This window comes from Gobius niger, assembly GCF_951799975.1.
Source record: "Gobius niger genome assembly, chromosome: 2".
Lineage (NCBI taxonomy): Eukaryota > Metazoa > Chordata > Actinopteri > Gobiiformes > Gobiidae > Gobius > Gobius niger.
Window position 1 is genome coordinate 36,436,158 of NC_136853.1, and position 23,112 is coordinate 36,459,269.

Here is a 23,112-nt window from a genome sequence, read left to right on the forward strand (position 1 = left end):
CATCCAAGCAAGTCCTGTAATCGTTTATCGTTACCCTTGGTTGTTTTCAGATATAAATAACTCATTTCTGGTTGGTCAAAATCCACGTATAAAACCAAAATAAGCAGCCGTACATTACTGGCGATGCCCTCTCTTCATACAGCTGACCCGTTCAACGTTTACATTACTTAGCCTTAATGTAGCTAGGCTTTGCTAACTCTACAATTAGCTTGACGCTAGCTGCTCGCTTCGAAGACTACACTGACTACAGTAAATGGCGTCATCTGAAGTGATTCGCTCCTCCGGCTCTACAGGCACATTAGCTAGTTATTCTTGATTCATTCTCCCCAAGGCAAATTCCAAGTATTCAATCGCTGCCTGTACATTTTCCTGCATTAGCAGCAACGTTAGCTGAACTTAGCCTAGCCAGTGAAATGTGGGAGGGGTGTTTGTGACGCCTTCAGAGCATCTTCGGTATTCATGGTGTTATTGTTCATTATTTTTTACAGAATTGTATACAAAAAAACATTGTTTATCTGAAAAACAATCTGGGTAATAATGGCAGAATTATTAAATATGAAACCTTTTTACACAAATAGCAATTTCCCATCACTTACAATGAGTTTAGGTTTGTCGTCCAATGCCTTCCAGCGGGTTTCCTAATGAAAGGTCACCATATAGGACCTAATCTAACCATCGACCAGTTCTATATTAATGGTGTTCATTTTTTTTTATATAATAAATGCAATAATGAAATAATAAAAGCATCAATCCAAAATCTTAAACTTATTAAACCAAAATGCAAGGCTTACTTACTATAATAAAAACTGGGGGGGAAAACTTGGACTTTACCATTCTTACTAACCAAAAAATAGAAACAAATGTCAACCCTTTTATTTTATATGCAACATTTCTAATCCACAAAGCTACATTTTCCCAGTCAAAACCAGTATTAGTTTTCATCGAAATAAAGAATTACATGGTGTCAATAAAAACCCTAATCAATAAAAAAGCAATACACCTCTGCAACATATGAAGAACTAATGTCTTAATAATAGGTTGCGTTCACGATCTACAATGTCATGTCATGGTGTCGGGTGGAAAGCAGGAGCTAATGCAGCTTTATGGGAGAGTTGTGGTTTTTGTAAGAAATCTCCAACGTGAAGATGGACAAATGTTTTTCCTCATTATTAGTATTTGGAAGTGATTGGATTCACGAGCCTGCCATATTGTTTTCATGGTTGAAAGTCCTTTCTGCCACTCCTGTATTTATGAATTCTTTTACAGACTACTTTGTACATTTAAAATGTGACAGTCCTTGCTGTTTTACAAGGATTTATTTCAAAATAAAACTCGAAATCAAAATCATTGTTTTGTTTTTGTTTATTTATTGGAAAACAAGTTAAGGACATTGAAAAAAAAAAAAATCTATAAAACAGACATTTTTCTTATTTCTTAATTCAGGTCACACAGACTAAAACTGAAACAAAACGGTTGATCTGCATCACAACATATACACATTGAAGAATACACCACCACCAATACACCACATTTTGTCATAAAGTATTATTTGCACTGTTCTGAGACACTCCTAATCACAACAGAAATACTCCTCGAAGGGTTTGACTTATGTCTCATAGCAGTGTTTTGGACTAGTAGTCATCATGAAAAGGATACTCTGGATGGTCGCTCCACCTGTGTGTAATGCCATATATAAACTCATTATATGTTAATTCTGAAGTTAATTTGAGATTGAGGAAAACAGCAAAGTCTGGACTTACATGAGCAGCTCAACAAAACGTATGTTCTTGTTCAAGCCCTCAATTATCTTCATCTCAGCCTCAGAGAGACAGAAATCAAATATCTGCAACATTGAACACAGTAAACCTCAATATGCAATTTAAAGTATGTGACATACTAACCTCAAAGTTTTCTTTTATTCGAGCTGGAGTGAAACTTTTGGGGATAACCACTACTCCTCTTTGGACATTGAATCTCAGAGCCACCTGAGCTGAGGTCTTGTTGTGCTTTTTAGCAATTGTTTCAAGCACTTTATCCTCCAACAATGGGGGACATTTTAGATTTACCCTGTGAGAAAAGATCAATAATATTGGTTAATGTTGCATAATATACACAGGCAGAGGCACACCACACTCAACTAAATGCTCCAGTGTGTTAAGTGCCATGTGAACATGTTAAGCGTCTTACCATGATGGGTCCCTAGATGTCCCCAAAGGGCTGTATCCCACAATCACAATGTCATTTTGATGACAGAACTCCAGTAACTTTGGCTGAGTAAAATAGGGATGGCATTCGACCTGATTTTAAAATGGAAATAAAAATAAAATGTTTTAATTCCGTTCCAGTTTTTTTTCTTTGTTTACACACATTGCAAGTGGTATTGTGCACATTTAAATAGTTAAAACCAAACTTATTATTAGATTTCCTAACACATATTTAACATTTACATGTTGACTTTTCAGGCACATGTCATTACTTTCAGGGAGCAATACGGTCACAGCAACGAGCCTGCGAGTTCACAATCAATACTGAGTTTGCTTGTGCCAATTTGACATTATTTCAAGAAATGTGTCTTCTGTCTCATGTACTTTGGATAAAAAAACATGCCTCATTTGAATTATCTAACTTGATCTGGTCGGGGTGGACTGATGTATTTAACTTTGCCACTTTATTTTTTACAAAAGAAGGTTGTAATAACACCCTTAAGCCCCTTGCTTAAGTTTTACTGGTGGTTGGCAAAGCACTATTTACCGTACTAAGTGTTTTACCAACTGCCTGTGTTCAATTTTCTGGCCAACAATACTGTTTGGAAAGTATTTTTTTATAAAGTTCCTGAATCCACTGCTTACCTGATTTGATACAGGCTTGTGCTTGAGACCAGGTTTGTTCATGATTAACTCCAATTGTCGTTTGTTAAAGTTGGACACCCCGAGGGATTTCACCAATCCAGCATCTTTGCATGCCTCGAGAGCCTGTACGAGAGAACAGATTATATACCGCTCTTTCACAGGGTTTATAAACACACAACACATGCCCACAGTTACCAGGTTAATTTGTTTTATAACCTGTTAAAATCACTTTAATGAATATTAGATTGTTTCTTTATGTGCTATGTAGAACTATATCTGAGCAATTACTGTATGGTCGGGTGCAAATACATTTAGAGCATAATTACAACCTTTCAGATTTGTTTACTGAAATGTTTCCTTTTAAAGCAGTACACAAATGCTATTTCTATGGTTTGTTGTTGTATTTTTTTTAATTCATTGTTTTTAGTTGACAAGGACATTGAACTTTAATTATTATTCCTGTAAAGGGACTGGAGTTAGCCAAATAAGATAGTGTATTATTCCATTGCTTTTACGTAATAGTACAATTTTTTGACTGACCTCCCATGTCGCACACAGGTCTGTCTCATGATAAATATATTTTCCATCCTCATCTTTGGGGTAGAATGATTCTCCAGGCTAGAAATAAAGTAAGGTAGCTAAAAATACAACAAAGGACTTTGTGAATTGTAGAGTATACCTTGAAAGCAATGGGCAGTTCCACTATGTAAAGATCAACATAGTCCAACTGCAGCGCCTGTAAGGTTTTCTCAAGAGCAGGTTGGACGAGGTGCGGTGGATGAAACGTATTCCACAACTATAAATACACCACAGAATGCAAAAATAGAAAAGGTTGCAAAATGATCCACTCATTGGTCCACGCATAATACTGCAAGACTTGATTTGTTGCTGAGATAAAAGAGGGAGAACAAAGAGGGAGATGTTAGGAAGAAAATGTATATTGCAATCAAAATGCAGACCTAGGAGGTCAATAATATGCATTCTGTTAAATTTGTAATGCCTTTAGACTTACAGAGTTACAGTTTACCTTATTGCATAAGAGTCATACGCCTATAGCTGCCCTTTGTAACCAAAGAAAAGTTCACCCGGGCAAATTCCAAACAAACCAAATACCTTTCCACAGTAGAAGATGTCCTCTCGCTTCACTGTCCCATCTGAAATCTTGTCCCTTATTGCTTGTCCCACCTCATGCTCATTCATATAGACCAAAGCCCCATCAATATGTCTGTAACCTAGTTCAATTGCCACTTTCACAGCTTCATATGAAATTCCTTTTGGCGTCTGAACGAAAATAATATAAAAATAAAAAAAGAACACATTTACAAATGCTCATGCATAAATATTTGTACCTGGTGGAGATCTCCATACGTCCCAAGTCCGATTAGAGGAATTTTGTTCCCATCACAGAGTGGAATAGAATGACTTTTGGCTGTCAACTCCATTGAATCCAAGTGAAAACCTAAAATGTTATTAAAGGTCTTGACCATCAAAGTGGCACAAATCCTAAGAATAGTGTTAGTGTGAAACTATTTCCTGAGTCAATAGTAAGTTAGAGAGATCAACATCTCTGGATTTGGCTCCTCCCAAGTACAAAGATCCTCCTATAGGCTGGGCTAAAGGCATAGTTTATAATGCTTCTTCAAAAGGCTGTATTGTTCTTATTAGTCTGTTGCAAACACGTGATTAACTGCTGCTGCGGGAGGTTGCCGTTTGACTTCAACATGATCAAATACCGATCACAGTGGCACAGTGATAGGTATTTGATAAAGTGGCGCCAAGCTTTGCCCAGTCGGCTGAATATGGCCAGAACAAGTTAGATGAATTTAACTGATTGCCTATTTGAAAACCAGTGGTTCTAAAACTGTGGTGCGTGTACCATGGTGCTCCTAGGGCTTATAGTAATGTGTTAAAGTTCTAGTTTAGACATGATTTAAACACATTTACACATAATTTTGCCCATTTTAGATACATTGTCCCATAACATCTGCAATCATGACACTGCGGAGTAGCAGATCAACTTTATTTATGTATTTGTGTTTTGATGTCTTGACAAGAAAAAGAAAAAAAAAAAAAAAAGAAAAAAGACGGCTGCATGAGACAGTTTAACATTTAAATGAATGGAACTGTAAATGATTTTGTGTTGATTAGGGGCAAACATTATAAGTTTTTACTTCTTTCTGCTCCTTTTCATTCATGCTAAATGCTGTTGTTGCATTTTTAAATGAATGAAATAAATAAAAAAATGAAAAAAGTCCACACAGAGAGGGTCTCACTCAGTGGAACAATAGCAGACATTGAGGTCAGTGGCCAATTGCAAGAACAAGTCCTGGGCAATAAACAGCCGCGCCCTGCCAGTAATCAGACACCCTGCAGGAATAATAAGCTTGACAAAGGAAGAGATACAGATCACAAATGTTAAGACACAAAACCTCCGAAAGCTATTTATCACAGTGGCACAGTGTCATATTTGATACAGTGGCGCCTAGTTTCGCCTAGACGGCTGAATATTGCCAGGACAAATTAGATGAATTTAACTGATTTGAAAAGCAGTATTCCATGTACCAGCTGGCTGGACCAGTGGTTCTCAAACTGGTGCGCGTACCACTGGCGCACACGCCCACAAGTGGGTGCACCATAGATTCCAGCTACAACAAAAAAAAGTCAATGGAAAGGACACAACTTTCCAAAAAGAAACAAAAAATACAGAACAATAACAAAATGTTCTGCTCCATCTGTTACAGCAATATATCTAACAAAATAAAGGACATCATTCGGCAGAATTGGGACATCCTTCGTAGTGATCCATCTCGCTTCCCTGAGCTGCCCTCATACGGCGTGCGCAGAGCACCAACTTTAAAAAAATCAACTTGTGAAAAATTACCTTCCTCCTCAAAAAGCGCTTTTCTTCCCCAAGCCTTTGGGAACTTTCCAATGTGGCTCCTGTAATCACTGCAGTCACAACTGCAACATCACACACGTCATTTACAAACTGGATTGCACCTGTGGTTGCTTTTATGTTGGACTAACTAAACGAAGACTCAAAGACCGATTTTCTGAACACAAAAATACTAAAAGAACAAAAACCCAAACTACCCAATGGCAATGCATTTCAAAACACCTGGCCATACCAGCATCACACAACTAAAAGTGATGGTCATAGGTGGTCTCCCTGTGCATGAGAGGCTGGCCGTCCTCCTATAAAGCTTTCCAAAGCTTTCCAAAGCTTTTTAGGTTATAAAAAGCTTTGGAAATCTTTTTATAACCTAACCCAGCTCTACACTTCTCAATAACTTTATCCCGGACCTGTCGTGTGTTCTTGGACTTCATGATGCTGTCTGCTCACTAATAGTTTCTTAACCTCTGAGACCATCACAGAGCAGCTGTATTTGAACTGACTTTAGATTAAACACAGGTAGACTCTATTTAGTCATTGGGTCAACATGTGATGATTCAGAAATCATCAGGCAACTTCTCAAGGCAATTGGTTGCACTAAAAGGAAAGGGGAGCCGGTACTTATGCACATACCACTTTTCAGTTTTTCATTTATAAAAAAAAATCTAAATCATGTATAAATTTCATTTCACTTTATGATTGTGTGTCACTTACTGTGTCTTTCACATACAATTTAAATTAAATATATTTATGTTTATGGTCCATAGGGGGGTGAAGGCGTCAGCGATGCCCGCGGTCAGACATCTCAGTCCAGAAAAGTGCAGTTCTAGGAACAACGAAGATACTGCGCAGAACCCTCAAGCCCCCAAGCCTCTGTTAGAGGACCCAAACTTGAAGGAAAAAGAGACCACCCGCAGTATAAAAGAGTTATATAGGCGATATATAAGAGTTTTATACATAAGAGTTATATATGTATATAGGCTAGTTGTAGAGTCAATCACCCACTATCGGGTACTTATAATGTTGAAGTTATTATATATATTCTTTATACTTTTGGTGCTTTTATCTTTTATCTTATATTACACCAAACAAACCTTACTTTCCCTATCGCGTTTTTTCACAGCTCTCGCAGTGGTGTTTTTTTTCTTTCTCGGGTTCCGTAGTTCCACGGGCCGCAGTGTCGTTTGGGTAACAAATGGTAGCTATGGGTGTTCAGCTAGGCTAAAGGCTAATAGCCACGATTGAAACATAGTATAATGTTGCGGAACTTAACATTTAATGTTATACGCATTAGTTCATTTGGTGTAACTATGTATAACAAACAAATTCCGACATGATATCTGGTTTGCCTTTCTCAAATTAATGTAAATTAGCCCAACGTTAGCCGCGGATTTAGCTTCGAGAAGAAAACAACCAGCTGTTACTCCACAATACACACGGCGTTTTGGTGATAGACACGGGGTTGTTTGGTTAGATTGCCAATAATAACAGCCTGATTGAGTCATTTCTGTCGGTCAAATGTAATGTAGGTTGGTTTCATTGCTTTACGGCTAAACCAGTACCCTTGGGATCTTATAAATATGGATGCAAAAACCGAGAATGTTCACAATGACGACATTGTTATTATTGTGGAAAATGAAGCGGAAAGTTTGCCGGCAGAAGAGGAGAGGTTCAAGCCACAAGGAGCCTTTGGCCTTATGGACACATGCCCCATCTGCAAGTTAAGTTTTCACAATAGAGAGCCTAAACTCCTTCCATGTCTGCACTCCTTTTGCAAAAAGTGTCTGCCGGCGCCGTACGGGAACGCAGAGGCGAGACGGGACCTACAGGCGCACCCCGACAACAATAAACCATGTGAGGATAATCTTGTTTATATTTTAATATCCAGTAGTTACGCATGTCATATAATCACTGTACTCCTCCTAAAGATGTATTATTTTTTTCTTTTCTATTTTTTTTGGTGTCTTTTCTAACTGATTTTTTGTCACTAAGAAGATGGTTATTGGCAACACTTTTTAAGTATACCTACTAATAGGTGGTATAATAATCTCCCTAAGCATCACTACATACAAACATGCATGTTCGAGCATGATTCAAGGTCACTTCTTGAGATTAGTATTGCGTTTTAATTCAACTTAATTTGGTAATTTGGTTAGTAGTTCAGCTTTATTAGAATTGAGAGGCATAAGTGGCCTGTTGTTATACTTTTTGATTGGTTTTAAATTCACATTTTTTGTGTTATTTGTTAGTAGGTGCTGTCCGATGTCCAGTCTGCAAACAGGAATGCTGGGAAATAGATGTATTGGATAACTTTTTTGTCAAAGATTCTGCGGAGGCCCCAAGCAGTACTATGGAGAAAAATAGTCAGGTGTGTTCATTGTCTCCTTCCCTTAATTCCTGCAATATTAATGTTGTAGGGAGTAAGTAAGTCTTTTACTTGACTAGAATTGCCGACACTCAATTTAGTAACTTTATTTAGTACCTTATTTGAGCTGGTAATGGCATCAAGTAGTATCGTTACAACTGAAAATGTAGGCAGAAATTAGGCCAAAGAAATGGTATGGCATTTATAAACTTCTGGATAAAAAAAAAAAACAGCAAGTAGATGAAAAAATAAGCAGATACTGTTTAAGACTATTGCTTTAATGTGTTCAATATTGACAAAGTGGAATTTGTCGCTTGGTGGTATCAAATTAGTATTGCGTTTACCATTTTCTACAATACTCTTGACAGGTGTGTATGAGCTGTGAAGACAATACAGAGGCGACTGGTTACTGCATCGAGTGTGTGGAGTTTCTTTGTGTCACATGCATTGAGGCTCATCAGAGAGTCAAGTTTACCAGGGATCACACGATACGGCGAAAGCAAGATATGTCTCCAGGTAGTGTGCTGCTTACCCTTTTGTAATATCCTAGGGTTAAGGTTGGGGTTATTATAGGGAGCTGTAGTTTCTCTGTGAATTTTTACTGTCTCAATTTTTTTGCAGAATCATTAGATATATCCACACAGCGGCCGGTGTTTTGTGATGTTCACAAACAGGAACCTCTCAAACTCTTTTGTGAAACATGTGATCGGCTCACATGTCGAGATTGTCAGCTACTCAGACACAAGGATCACAAGTATGTTGTTTAACACTTTGTACTTAAAATAGAAAAATAATGATAAATTTGTATGCAAATAACAAAATGCAGTGGATTTACAGTAATGATAATATGATAAGTAATGATAATATGAATTGTATTGTCACTCTTCCTTTTAGTTACCAATTTTTGGAAGATGCATACAGAAACCACAAGCAATATCTAGAGCATATGACACAACAGTTACAAGAGAAAAGAAAAACCATTGAAGAAGTATCCAACTATATAACAAATGGGTAAAGTCTTTACACTCTACACAAGCAAATGTTTTTGTTTTGTTTATTTTAAAGCAAAGGCATAGTAACAATAGATCAGTCTCTTAAACAATTATTTTTTTCTGATCAGACTGCAGCAGGTTGAAGAAAATCGAAAGGTTGTCACCAATGAAATAAAGAAATCTATCTGTAACCTTATTATGGAAATTAACAGGAAGGGAAAGATACTGATTAATCAACTTGAGGTAAGTCAATCTTTTATCCAACATTCAAATAGATTTGATATTTCTTTGACAAGGATTGACTTTTATGCCCTTAGGCGCTAACTAAGGACCATGAACTGGGTTTGAAAAAGCAACAAGACGATGTCGGCTCTTTGAGCAGACATTTAGACCACGTCATCAGTTTTACAAAATGGGCCACAGCAAGCCACAGTGGAACAGCTCTTCTTTATTGCAAAAGATTGGTGAGACTTACTACAAAGCTGTTCAGATAAAACACAATATATTTTTTTAAAAGCATTTCACAGGCTTAATGTTTAATTCTATCCTCCAGATCTTATACCAAATCCATTACTTGATGCGAGCTAATTGCAGCCCATCGTTGATACCACAGAGCTCAGTACGGTTCCAGTGTCGCTCTGGGTTTTGGGCCACAAATGTAGACCTTGGTAAGAAAACAATTCCATTTGTAAATCTTTAATAGATTTCTTAACTATGGCATGTGTGTTCACTTTTGGATGATACTTTGATGGATATTTTTTATTTAAATGTCCCAGTTTTGAATCTGTTGTTGAATGTTGTTAGCTCCTTTCTTTGCAGTTAACAGTTTAACGTAAGTCAAATATGACAGGAAGATACAGTAGGCAAATATTCTACTACTTTATCTCTTGGTTTCTACTGTTGTTTTTATTAGAGGCTGATATTTGGGTGTTTTACAATATCAGATAACGGCTGATTTAACACAGATAACAGATCGATATATAACTGAAAGTGATAGCGACTTCCCTTTATTTGTGTTGGGAAGAGCTCAGTCTCAGTTTAATTTTTAAAAATCCCCAAAAATCAACATAGGCAATGCCTGAGAAAAAAAACATATTGGTCGACCTCTAGTTTTTGTCTTACTTCAACATCACCATGGCGCTTACATGTTCTGATAAATTAATCAATCTCATTATAATCTTAGTTTTGCATCCATCTATTCACAGTAAAAGATTTTAATAATAATGAATAATAATAATGCATCGGTTTTATATAGCGCTTTTCTGGACACTCAAAGACGCTTTACATTGCACTATTCATTCACTCCATACTTGGTGGTGGTAAGCTACTATTGTAGCCACAGCTGCCCTGGGGTAGACTGACAGAAACGAGGCAACCAGTCTGCGCCATCGGCCCCTACGACCACCACCAACCACTCACTCACACACTACATTTGCGAGGCTTCCTGGTGTTCCCAAACGGTCTCCCATCCCAGTCCTGCCAGGCCCTTCCCTGCTTAGCTTCCAAGGTCTGACGGGATTGGGCAGAGCAAAGGCGGTATGGCCACAATCACAATTTTGTGATGTTCTCAAGAATGTTCTTTGAGTTAGTTCAAGTTCTACTTTTTTAATTAAAGTTTGAAGCTTTTCGTGCATCTGTCTCCACGGCTTTGCAATGGCTTATGCATCAGCAAAAGCCTAAAGGGCTGAAGAAACATAAACCCCAGTTACCTCATGTAACTACGGTTCTATAGAGGCAAGCCCTCTACACCAGTGGCTGAGTTTAAAGGAGAAGACTGACGGGCTACATCCCTTTTATAGGGCCTAGGGTGTGCCAGGCCCATAGGGTGATTGGAGCAGTTTGATCTTCTTAGGGCGGGAAGCAGAGCTTCCAAGAGATTATGCTGGTTTGCTTTTAATATTTTACCGATTGCATTTTCTTCCACATTTATGTTTCCACATTATGTTTCCACTGTTATGTTCCACATTTCTGTCTACATAGTTTTCTATATTATATCAAAATATTTCTATACAAACTATTGAACTGTTTTTCAGGGACTTTGATTGTGGAGAGGGGTACAGTGCGACCTCCGATGTCAAACCCAGTAGCTGGCCCAAGAATGGAGGCACCTCCTGGTGGACTCTCAGCCCAGCAACGACAGACAACACTCGCTCAACTCCAGATGCAGGTACACATGGTTCTTAGGGGAACGTTTGATTGAGACACACCTCAATCTCAATATTCTTTGGCACATTATACATACAGAATATCTTCCATGTCTAAGGTGGACAAAATGTCCCAACAGCCTCCTAGGCAGCCTGCTTCAAACCAGTGGGCTTGGTATCAAAATGTTCGTCTTCCGGGACCTCTTGGCCCTCCTCAACCTGCTAGATCTATTCCTGGCGGTTCTTCCCCATCCCAGGCTGTTGCATCGCCCAGCTTAGTCAACCAGCTGGGACGAAGATATGGGAACAACCAGCATGCAACAAGGAGTCCCACTTCCACCATGTTCAACAGCAACAGTTTCCCTACGGCTCAGGTAAGTGGAGAAATTAGAAATGTGTGTATCATTTAATCACAGGGTTCCCACGGGATCTTAAAAAGTCTGACATTTGATGTAGTAAATTTATGGTCTTAAAGAGTCCTAAATGTATTGAAAATGTGGGTTTAAACTTGAGGCGTGTGTTTTTAAGACCAGCTTCTTGGCTTTATAGTCAAACAACTGAGTTAGGTATTTTTAAAGCATGATAACTGAAACTGCCAAAATGACCCTGGTCAATGGTTTACATACCCTGGTGAGCTGGGCCTGATAATATGCACACACAGTTTATTATAAAAGGTCGGTGACTTTCTTGCGGCACATCTGGCTGATCAGTTGTCCGGCAGTTTAAGCATTACTTGACTTGCAGTAGACCCACAACAATCACAACTGGTGCGAGCCACAGCAGTCAGAACATGCCGTCCCGTGATGCGGTGTCATCTTCTGGCCCAATAACAAACAAACAGCGAATTAGCCACTTGTTTTGGAATAGATTCTTGGTTTGATACTTGGTCATTCTGCAGTTTGTCATTGCTGGTTGAATGTAAAAAGTGCAAAAGAAGTCTACAACGAAAAAGAGAATTTGTCGGTAAAAGATCCCGTCTGCTCTGCAGGCACACACTGGCGTTCAGAACCAACACAGTCACGTCGTATCATGAAATGACCTGATAGTTTTTAAAATTATGAAATCACGTTATTTCTTAATAAATTTGTATCACGAAATAACGTGATAATTTTATATCATGAAATAACGTGATACCAGCGGAAAAAATAACACAAATACGCAAGTGAGATCACGACGCCTCCATATAAATCAGCAGTGTTCAAACTCTGTGTAAAATGCGGGATTCTGTAGAAACCAAACCATAGTCAGATCGACCAACAACAAATTCAGTAACAAATGGACAAATTAGTCCTTTATTTCAAATCATTTGAAATACAGGACTCTCTAAAAACATTTTGATGTATGTAGCAGTTTCAAGATGCACACAAGAGGCACTTGATAATAAATGAGCTGCATGGCCAAGTCGCCAGAAGAAAGGCATTACTTTGCAAATGCCACAGAGTATCTGCTTACAATATGCCAAACAGCACAGAGAAAAGCCTCAACATTTCTGAAACAATGTCATTTGGAATGATGAAACCAAAATGGAATTTGTTAGCCATAACCATGAACGTTTGGAGGAGTCAACAAAGCCGGTGATGAACGGTGCACCATTCCCACAGTGAAACACAGAGGTGATGTTTTTGGGATGTGTGAGCTACAGGGAACTTGGTGAAAACTGATTTCAGGATTAATGCAGCATGTTATTAAAGAATACTTGAGGAAAAGTGTCATCAGCCTGGAAGCTGCGCATGGGACACACTTGGACGTTCCAACATGACAATTGTCCAAAGCACAAGGCCATGTCGACCTGTCATCGGCTCCAGCAGAATAAAGTGATGGTCCCGTTAGTGGCCATCTCAATCTCCTGACCTCAATACCATTGAGCCACTCTGGGGAGATCGCAGACGTGCAGTCCATACAACACAGCCCAAGAATTTACAGGAACTGGAGGCTTTTTGCCAAAAAAAAAGCCTCCAGTTTTATCATCCAAGGAAGTAAAGAGGCCCATCCACAACTACAACAAGAGACTCCAAGCTGTCATTGATGTTAAAGGAGGCAAAACACAGTATTAAGAATCAGGGTATGTAAACTTTTGATCAGGGTCATTTTGGTAGTTTCTTTTGTCATTATGATTTAAAAAGAGTAAACTCTGTTTGACCATAACTGGCTTCACACAACCACTAACTATGAGTGAAAACAATCTTTGTGTTATCAATCAGATTCTTGACCCAATTATCAAAAATTCTGCCAGGGTATGTAAACTTTTGGGCACAGCTGTATGTTTGGTTTATGACAACAGCGGGAGGGTCAGACGGTCATTGTGCCCTGACACTGGCCACAGTTTAGCAATTTTGTTATTTCTACGTCTGCATTGACACAATAACAGACGTGGGCATACTGGATTATATGTTACATATTCACAAGGCTGGGTTGCTTTTAAGCCACACTTTTTTGTTGAGTTTTGAATATAGGTAATAAGGGACATTCCCTCACAGTACTTTAATCTTTAAGGGACAAATGTACAGGGACGTTAAACTCGTCGACAGAGATGTACTGCAGCAGATTAGAGCTAAATAGCTGCTTTGCATCCATAGTCCCTGGATACAAGATAAATGAACAATGCACATCTTAAAACAAACAACAGAACAACAATATTACAATGCTTTAAACTTGCCCCAGCATTAAACCCAATTTACAGGCACATCCGTCCGGGTCAGACAGTTTCACATCTACCTGTCATCAACCTCACACTTACCCATTTAGTCCATTTCACTTTGCATCAGTCCTTTCATAATCCCTACAACACATATTTAAACACATTAAATTCTGTTTAGATTACTGCCCCCAGAGACCATAATTGATCGCACATATCAGATCAACTGGTGTTATTAAAGGCATTATTTCAGAGGGTTTGGTGCTCTGGATTGTTTTGTTCTACTGTTTAATGTAATGGCTAACATTGCAAAATTTGGATTAATGCAGAGAAGAGTCAAAAAAGGACACATTGTGCATGAAGTATATATTTTTCTCTTCTGAAGCTGATGCAATATATAAAGGAAATAAGGTTCATGGGGTTTACAAGGAGCACCATCTGAGATTGAAAAAAAAAAAATAATAAGAAGAAAGGCTTACTAGGAGGTAGTTTGCAAACCAAAAATGCAAAATGTCTCCCTCTTAATCTAATGTGTGTTCCATTTACAGAGTATATCCCGGTATCCTCAGCCACTTCCAGCTGGTGCTATGACACAGGCTTCACTACAACAGGTGAGTAAAACAGCTAAAATGTCCACTTTGCAACTCTGGACTACAGTATACTGTCTTATAGTTACTAACTATATTTGTGCGTCTTGTCTTAAAAGCGAGGACAATCAGAACCTAACTTTCTGAAAAGGAGTGAACCAGGTGTATCCATCCCCTCGGTAACAATATCGGTCCCCAAACCCAGTGTCTTTACTCCTCAAGCTTCAGCTGCAGCCAATCACAACACAGGTAGGTATTTCTTTAACAGAAGTTAAATTGTGTAAAGTAGGGCCGTTTCTCAATTCCTGCTTTACTTGTTTGGGAGGTAACAAATCCTTGCTATTTAAACATAAAAATTTGAATATGCAAGGTCATCGTAAAGGGGTGAAAGGTTACGATTCTAAGGGCCCATGAAGACATCATGACCCTTTGAGCAGATACTATAGAGCAGGGCACCTCCGGGCCGTGACGTATTTGCTCCTGGGCCGCAGAGAAAAAAAACAACATTTTCTTTTATTTCTCTTTGGCCTGTCCACACGCCAGTTGGCTTGTCCATAGATATGAAACTCGTGATAGAAAGTCTCCCTAGAAATCCCTTGGACTCGAGTTCATCTGGTTTTGTTACAGACAGAATCAGCCATGTGCAGCTGAATGTGTTACATGCAGCTCCAACGTCTTTCTGTCACCAGCACCGCTGAACGTCTGCTCTCTCCTTTTCCCCTGAGCTCGCTCTAATTTTTCCAAAAGTTCATTGTGTTGCAGCCTCACAAGTTTTCGTCACAACCTTTCACGCTTTCACGTGCTCCGAGCTCACGCCAGCCGCCCACAGCCAGGCCACTGCCACCAAAACTGATCACTGCCCTGAGGCTGCAGCATCAGCTCGGTCACACAGAGCTCACTGTGCGCCCTTTGATCCCCGACCACAGCCCAGTTCAATGGTATTGACCTAAATTAAAGGCTGGGACTCTGTTGCTGACCATGTGAGTAAATTATTAGTAAATGATAGTACATTTGATTGAGAACACATCCTCAGAAGTACAGCGAGTGGTGAGACACTTCTTTGAGGATTAAAAATTCTTAAACTGGTCACATTGCTGTGTTTATTTCCGCGCGCATGATCAGCTGGAGCGCGGCTCGGTGCGCGGCTCGGTGCGCGGCTCGGTGCGCGGCTCGGTGCGCGGCTCGGTGCGCGGCTCGGTGCGCGGCTCGGTGCGCGGCTCGGTGCGCGGCTCGGTGCGCGGCTCGGTGCGCGGCTCGGTCTGCGGCTCGGTCTGCGGCTCGGTGCGCGGCTCGGTGCGCGGCTCGGTGCGCGGCTCGGTGCGCGGCTCGGTGCGCGGCTCGGTGCGCGGCTCGGTGCGCGGCTCGGTCTGCGGCTCGGTCTGCGGCTCGGTGCGCGGCTCGGTGCGCGGCTCGGTCTGCGGCTCGGTCTGCGGCTCGGTGCGCGGCTCGGTCTGCGGCTCGGTGCGCGGCTCGGTCTGCGGCTCGGTGCGCGGCTCGGTCTGCGGCTCGGTCTGCGGCTCGGTGCGCGGCTCGGTCTGCGGCTCGGTGCGCGGCTCGTGCGCGGCTCGTGCGCGGCTCGGTGGGTGCGCGGCTCGGTGCATGGCTCGGCGCGCGCTGAGGAGTGGCCGCTGCAGGTGGAGATTCCCCGTCATCCACGTGCTCAAAGCGAAACAGATTGTGGGAATTATAGAGCAAGTCCTCATCCAGGGATTTGCGACGGACTTGCTGCGAAGCGGACGTTGACTCGGAACAGGACATACAAGTCCGCACACGTACATGGATTGAGAAACGGCCGCGGTGTCTTCTTCTTTTGCTGTTGAAACATTTGTTTCTGTTCCTCTTTAGGTCAAGGAAGGAATAATTCTCCCATGATCAAGCCATTATCCACAGACAAACAAACAGGGTAAGAAACATTATCAAAAAAGACCACATTTTTTGTCAATTGTTAATCACAATTCATGTCTCATGTGGCCCCTTGTTATGTTAAAATTCATTGGCCACCCCTGCTTGGGTCTAGAGCTACCCTGTAATCCCAGCAGAGTTATTGAGTGGCAGTGGTTAATAATCATGCTACACAGTAAGAAGGGCCCGAGTTTGATTCCCACCTTTCTGTGCGGAGTTTGCAGGTTCTCCCAGTGTCTGCATAGGTTTCCTCCGGGTACTCCGGTTACCCTAAGACTAAAAACATGTACAAAAGGCCAGGATGAATGAGTGTGTTTGAGAGTGCGAGTGTGATACAACGGATGCAAATTAGCCCAAGACTACAATCCTGTCCCAACCAAACAAACCAATAAATAAATGAAATAAAAATAAACCGCTTATGTGTCAGCTGTACCACCTGTTGGCTTGGATTGCAAAGGAATTTTTCCTCAAAGTGACACTCCTGGCATCCCACTTGCGACACGTTGAGAGAAATTAAAGGAACTAATATCATTGTTGAAGGGGTTGACTAGGATCATTTACCATTATTTATACTGATGTGTAAAATAGTTTTAACTCTGTATAATGACTGTATGTATTCTAATGAGTGGCAAAATTTGATTTATGAAGCATGTGACCGTCAAAGACACAAATTCTGATTAATACTGCAAAAGAACAGTGTGTAATACAAATGCTCTACATGAGGTCCTTTGCCTCAATATGTGGTAAAATGCTAGGTTGAGTGTCAAACCCGTATTTCATTCCAATATTCTCAAGCCATACAATTTATTTTGTCAATTTCTGCTTTAAAGAACTGTGTTGTGGAAGCCGGTGTCCGAGCCTTCTCCTGCAGCAAAACGGCGAAGGAGATTATCACCTGGTCCAATCATTGTCATCAAGGACGAGCCAGAAGATGAGGATGAAGTCAGCTTTGTAAGATACTCACTAATGGATTCCTTGTAGCAAAAAAGGAGTAGCATTTTTTTAATTACTAAATTAATTTACAAATGTTATGTCAATATTACAATTAACTAGGGCTGTCAAAGTTAACACATGGATCAATGTGATGAACACTTATTGTATTATTCGTGTGAATTAAACGCATCATCTGATTTAACTTAACACCCTCCTGTATCTAAAGTTTGGCTGTTCCCTGGATGCCCCTGGACGTGTGGATGTACCTGATAGGCGGAGCATGTTATGACAGTCTGTGCTTGTGTTGGCAAACACAAAGCAGAGGACAGATGTGCAGGTCTTGGAAAAAACACACTTAAATTAGGGCTGCACAGCATATACCTAAATTATCATTATCACAATATTAGATGATGCAATATTGCAAGAAGTCACTATATAGTACCTACAAATCACTGAGGGCTTCCTTCTGACACATTTGTAGCTGACCCAGCCAAAAACAAAAAGCTTGGTAACTTAAAAATGTGCAAAAGCTTAGTTTGTTTATGATTTTTCCTGATTTTGTGGCATTTTAACCTTGTTTTAGTCTTGGGTTTAGAATATTTGTAAGTGTTGCTTTGACCCAATTTGTTAGGCTGCTTTGTGTTAGCTGCTTGTACTTGCTCACCATAGAACCAACCTTTATTGCAGCAAGCTGGATTAAAGGATCATGCCCCAATACACCTGACATTTGGTGCTGTAAATTTACATGGATTTATTATGGAATGCAATGCGTCATCTAAAATTATTGCCAGATGGCCATTTGAAACATGTAATTCCTAGTTTTGAAGGAATTCATAAATAGTAGGCCTAATAATTTTAATAAATGTTCCCAAATGCTTTACATGAAAGTGTTGTATGATTGCTATTAATAATTACTTAAATTCAACACTGTTTTTAGTTTGGTCATGATTGATCAAAGTTGTGTAATTAATCAGTTTTTGTTCCTTTTCTTGCTTCTGTCGTATGTAGGTGCAGTCCAGTGTTGGGTCCAGCCTGCCTGACAGCAGCACAGCAGCAAAGTCAAAGCCTCGGCAGCAGCTGAAGACCTGTCCTTCAGTAAAAATTACACTCCCTGCCTCCAATGAACTCCCAGAGAAGCCCACACCTCAAATAAAAAATACAGAGAAGAGGACAGAACCAGAGGACGATCCAAATGAAGATTGGTGCGCAGTGTGTCAAAATGGAGGGGAGCTGCTCTGCTGTGATAAATGCCCCAAAGTGTTTCACTTGAACTGCCACATTCCCACTCTCAACGAGTCTCCCAGGTACAAGAGCTACTGCTGCTGTTCCATTATCATTCTTTCAGTCGTTTGACCTCAGCAAGCGTGTTTTTACAACCACTAGGAGGCACCCTCATCCTGTACTGCATATCCATAACTGTCAGTGCTAACAGGGGATGATGGCGCCTCCTTGTGGTTCAAATGTAACAGTTATGACATTAATTAGTGTTTTAATATACAGTGCCTTGTATATCATTACGCAGATGCCAGTCATGTTGTGTAATTTATCTGTTTCCTCTGTAGTGGTGAGTGGTTTTGCTCTTTTTGTCGAAACTTGGAAGTTCCTGAAATGCAGTATGTCAGTGACAGAAAAGATGACGTGGGGACTGACAAATTCCCAGCAGAGGATCGAAGGGTAAAATGAAATATTTGTACAGACCTAACCTGTATATTGCTTTCATTACTTAAAAATATAAATCTTTCTTTTTTTTTTTTTCAGAAATGCGAGAGGCTACTATTGCGCTTGTTTTGCAATGACATAAGCACTGACTTCCAACAGCCTGCTTCACCAGTGGTAAACAGCTGTATTCAGTGTTATTGTATATTTAAATTCAGGGCTCTAGACTCACTTTGTTACACTGGTTCAACCTATTTCTTCATTTTATTTGGTTGCACATACAAACTTGTTTCCTCACGTGGGTCAGTGTTCCGTCTACATCAGGCATTGGGGTATGAAGACAAACAAGCAGTGTTGCCACGGCTCAGCACAAAGCAGAGAGCGACTGGACAAGCTTAATTTATAGTATGAAGCACACAAACTGTCGCCAAAGCAAACACTAGTGGAGGATACAGAGCTTAGATTCTCAAGCTGCTGTAACAGGTGAATTTCTACATTGTGAGATCAACGAAGTATTATCTTCATTTAAACTGATACACACTGATACAGCAAAACCTTACGTGCACGCTCGTGACCATTGCACATTGGTTGTAGTCTGGAACCCTGAAATGCTTAATAATGGTGGATATTAAAGCCCTGCATTTGTTTTAAAAGGAAAGTAGAAGGTACAAGGAGCTGATTAGCACACCGATGGATTTGTCGATTGTAAAGAGGAGACTTGAGGCCAAATCCTCTGACAGCGAGTGCTACTCCACCCCTGAGGATTTCATCTCGGATATTAGGCTCATGTTTTCCAACTGCGCAAAATACTACAAGGTATGGATATGTTCCTTTCATTTAATGTAATTAATAGTACAGGGGATGGTTGCTTCATTTGAGACCAGCACAAATCATATTTATGCTTTGCTGTGTACAGTCTCAGTCATTCATGCATGTTCGATCTTCCATAGTGACAAAAAATTGTTGTCCTGTCCATTTAGGGAAGGAATTTAAGCATTTATTTATTCTTGACGCTGCATTATGCCCTGACAAACACCTTTGGGTCGAAACACGAAGGCTTGTGTGCCTCGGACACTTTTCTTTTGACTGCTTTTTTTCAATATAAGTTGTCCCACAAGCAAGTCTTTAACCTACTATTTTCATGCATGTGCAGCCCTATCCTTGAAGAGCACCGGCCATCGCTTATGTCAGGGGTAGGCAACGTAAGGCCCGGTGGCGAAATCTGGCCCTCCAGCACAGAACCTCTGACCCCCAATATGATTTTGAGAAATATCATTATGCAAATAAGGGATCAAATACTTGTTAAAGTACTCTAAAAATACGATAGTGTTTTTTTTATAGTGTATTTTTTAAATGTCTTTGCAGAACATCCCACTTGGTCATATATAATGTAAAACAGTGATTCTCAACTGGTGGGTCGGGACTCAAAAGTGGGTCGCAAGCCTATAGGGAACTTCCATCTGAAACTATACACGGAAACACACTGGAGTCTGTTAAAATTAATATTATTGGGTTGTTTTGATCATAATTTTAGTCTTAAAAGCAAGTCTATGGCTTGTTTATTTGGGTCACAGCTTGTTATAATGGTGGGTCTCGGAGCACTTTCGAACCACTGATGTAAAACATTGGCATTTGTGGAAAATGGTTCTTAACTTTAGGCGACAATGGTGAGGTTCGGCCCTTGGTGTTTTGGCAATGATGAAAATCGGCCCTCCGTGACGTAAACTTGCCTCCCCCTGGCTTACGTGATTCCCAGAACGTTGATGCACTCGACCTCATCTGTTTTTAACTGCATTAAAAAGCTTCTCTTATGATTGCTAATATTTTGTGTTGAATTGGTATCTGATTTTTTAGCTTAGTTTTCAGAATGGGTTAATGTCGGCCACATTTGTACAAATTCCTCTACCTGGAGCTGTTACACATTTTGTGCATCGCTTGCTTTTGTCTTTTTTATTACTAATCATTTACAACATTTGTGTTTTTTTTTTTGACAGGCCACTTCCGAGGTGGGCAGTGCAGGGCTGTACCTGGAGGACTACTTTGATGAGCAGCTGAAGCTGGTGTACCCAGATCGGGTGTTTCCTGGAGGGAGAGAGGAGGGCATGATTCCCCCCTTAGAAGATGAGATAGAGGAGGAAGAGGCTGTCTTGACAGAAAAAAATGTGACAATGGACAATAAACCAGAAACCCCCACAGAAAAAGATGTTTCTGAGGGGGATTTGGCTCCTGAGAAAGAAGATAAACCAGCAGAAAACGACAAAACTGAAGAGGCATCAAATCCCACAGATGAAAATAATTTGGAAATGCTTACTTCAGATAATGCACCCACCGTGGAACAGACTGAACAGGAAACTGAACAGGAAAATGAACTAAAAGATACACATTGCTCTGCGGAGGTTACGAATGATGAGCAGGACCAGTCGCCTCCAATTGCGCCACAAGAAGCAAAATCACCACCTCCTACAGAAAACGCAGCTCAAGCTGAAACGGGGGAATCCACTGATGTGAACGGAACAAAAGAAGGGGAAGAGAATAGCGAGAGTTAAAATGGGAAATTGTCAAGTCTTCCAGTTTAAATGCAGCAATGGAACCCACAGACATTTGCTGCAGTTTGAGTAGTTGTAGAATGATTGAAAAAGGAGCCATCGTCAACCATCGGAGTATTTTATGAATTTAAGATATATTGAGTTAATTTATAGTGGACAATGATTTTACTGTCACTGGACTGAGATATTGTGTGGTGAGTCTTGTTACATAAAATGGACATGTATGCAGTATGGTACATGTGAATATTTGTTTTTTGTAAGATTTGTAAATAGATTTGCAAATGCTCCAAATGAGATGGATTTGCATGCAAAATTACAAAATCTGCCTACACTTAAGTTTTATTTTGTATTGGAATATTTGTGAGTTTCCATTTACAACTGGCAACATGTATTTAAGCTGTTTTTTTTTTTTTAGAATATTTCTACTCCTTACTCTTACTTGCTCTTTTCTTTGCGGTTCCCTCCTGCTGTTTTAGTACATTAAAAAATGCTTTACGCTCTAAGTGGAGTTGGGGCAAAGAATGTTTATTCCTCCTCCTGGAGCCGCGTATGCCTCATATACGTAATGCAACCTTATAAGTGGGTCAAAAAACGTCAGTATTGTGCAGCCGATTGTCCAGTCAAGTGTTTAAGAAAGCTCCACTTATGCCAGAACTCGTGGGTTTTTCAGCTGGTGCACTCAGCCCTGTTGCTGGGTGTCTCTTCCCGATCTTCATCCCCTTTCACCCTGTCCAACAAAGCCAGAGGACCAACAAGTGGTTTACTATTCAGAGGTGATTTCCACTCTTTCACTACAGCATCCTCTGGAAAATAGACAATTATCAATTGTTTTCCAATCAAAACCTCCATGACTTTTGCCTCGTAGGAAAACAATGACAACTGCTATTGTAATACAAAACAATGTTGTTTTTTCTGTTTCTGCTTCATACCCTAAACCAGGGGTAGGCAAATCGTCAAAAAACTAAAGTCCACCAATTATAGGCCGAAGCACCAGTTTCCATAAATGCTCATGTATTACATCATATTAAAGGAATAGGCCACCGTTTTTACATACTGAGATATGTTCTTACCTAACCTTTGTCGAGTTAATATATCCCCGTCTGGTCTTTGTCCGTGCGCTCTGTCACGCAAACGGAGCACATACGCAGCCTCTCCCACATGTCATATAGCTCCAAAAAAGCTCACGATAGAAGCTACCAAGCTCTTCCACGTGTTCCCTATTTAAATAAAGTTACGTGAAGTGTTTTCATGCGAAGTATATTTACACAGAAATGTAACGTGTCGATTTTATAAGCAGATAAAAAGGGGTACTATATTGTGAGGCGTAATGATACGAGGAGCAAAACGTCCGCGCAGTAACTCCTAAAGGTTATTGACGGAAGTGAGCGGGGAAGTCTTTAGGAGTTACTGCGCGGACGTTTTGCTCCTCGTAACTATTTAAATAGGGAACACGTGGAAGAGCTTGGTAGCTTCTATCGTGAGCTTTTTTGGAGCTATATGACATGTGGGAGAGGCTGCGTATGTGCTCCGTTTGCGTGACAGAGCGCACGGACAAAGACCAGACGGGGATATATTAACTGGTCTAAGGTTAGGTAAGAACATATCTCAGT

At 40.3% G+C, this 23,112-nt stretch overlaps 2 protein-coding genes across 3 annotated transcripts; one reads left to right on the top strand and one right to left on the bottom strand.

The window, feature by feature from the left end:
• Window positions 1-1,521: 1,521 nt before the first annotated feature.
• On the bottom strand, window positions 1,522-4,291 carry LOC306960163 (aldo-keto reductase family 1 member D1-like; the record flags this gene model as incomplete). Its single annotated transcript, XM_079552523.1, has 9 exons — window positions 1,522-1,674; window positions 1,761-1,843; window positions 1,902-2,067; window positions 2,188-2,297; window positions 2,850-2,972; window positions 3,390-3,467; window positions 3,529-3,645; window positions 3,963-4,130; window positions 4,199-4,291. The coding sequence occupies 9 exons, from the start codon at window positions 4,289-4,291 to the stop codon at window positions 1,632-1,634; spliced, it is 981 nt and encodes a 326-aa protein (XP_079408649.1). The 3' UTR covers window positions 1,522-1,631.
• A 2,972-nt stretch (window positions 4,292-7,263) lies between these two features.
• trim24 (tripartite motif containing 24) lies at window positions 7,264-21,744 on the top strand. 2 transcript variants are annotated; one of them, XM_079552396.1, is made up of 19 exons: window positions 7,264-7,596; window positions 7,992-8,110; window positions 8,476-8,623; window positions 8,729-8,861; window positions 9,002-9,118; window positions 9,228-9,342; window positions 9,417-9,563; window positions 9,653-9,767; window positions 11,133-11,266; window positions 11,384-11,617; window positions 14,427-14,489; window positions 14,585-14,714; window positions 16,311-16,368; window positions 17,198-17,318; window positions 18,309-18,604; window positions 18,863-18,974; window positions 19,059-19,133; window positions 19,611-19,772; window positions 20,951-21,744. In XM_079552396.1, exons 1-19 carry the CDS (start codon window positions 7,323-7,325, stop codon window positions 21,500-21,502), a joined length of 3,105 nt encoding a protein of 1,034 aa, XP_079408522.1. In that variant the 5' UTR covers window positions 7,264-7,322; the 3' UTR covers window positions 21,503-21,744. The 2 variants fall into 2 exon arrangements, with proteins under 2 accessions (XP_079408522.1, XP_079408521.1); XM_079552395.1 differs by having other exon boundaries at window positions 11,363-11,617; window positions 20,951-21,743.
• Window positions 21,745-23,112: the final 1,368 nt, after the last annotated feature.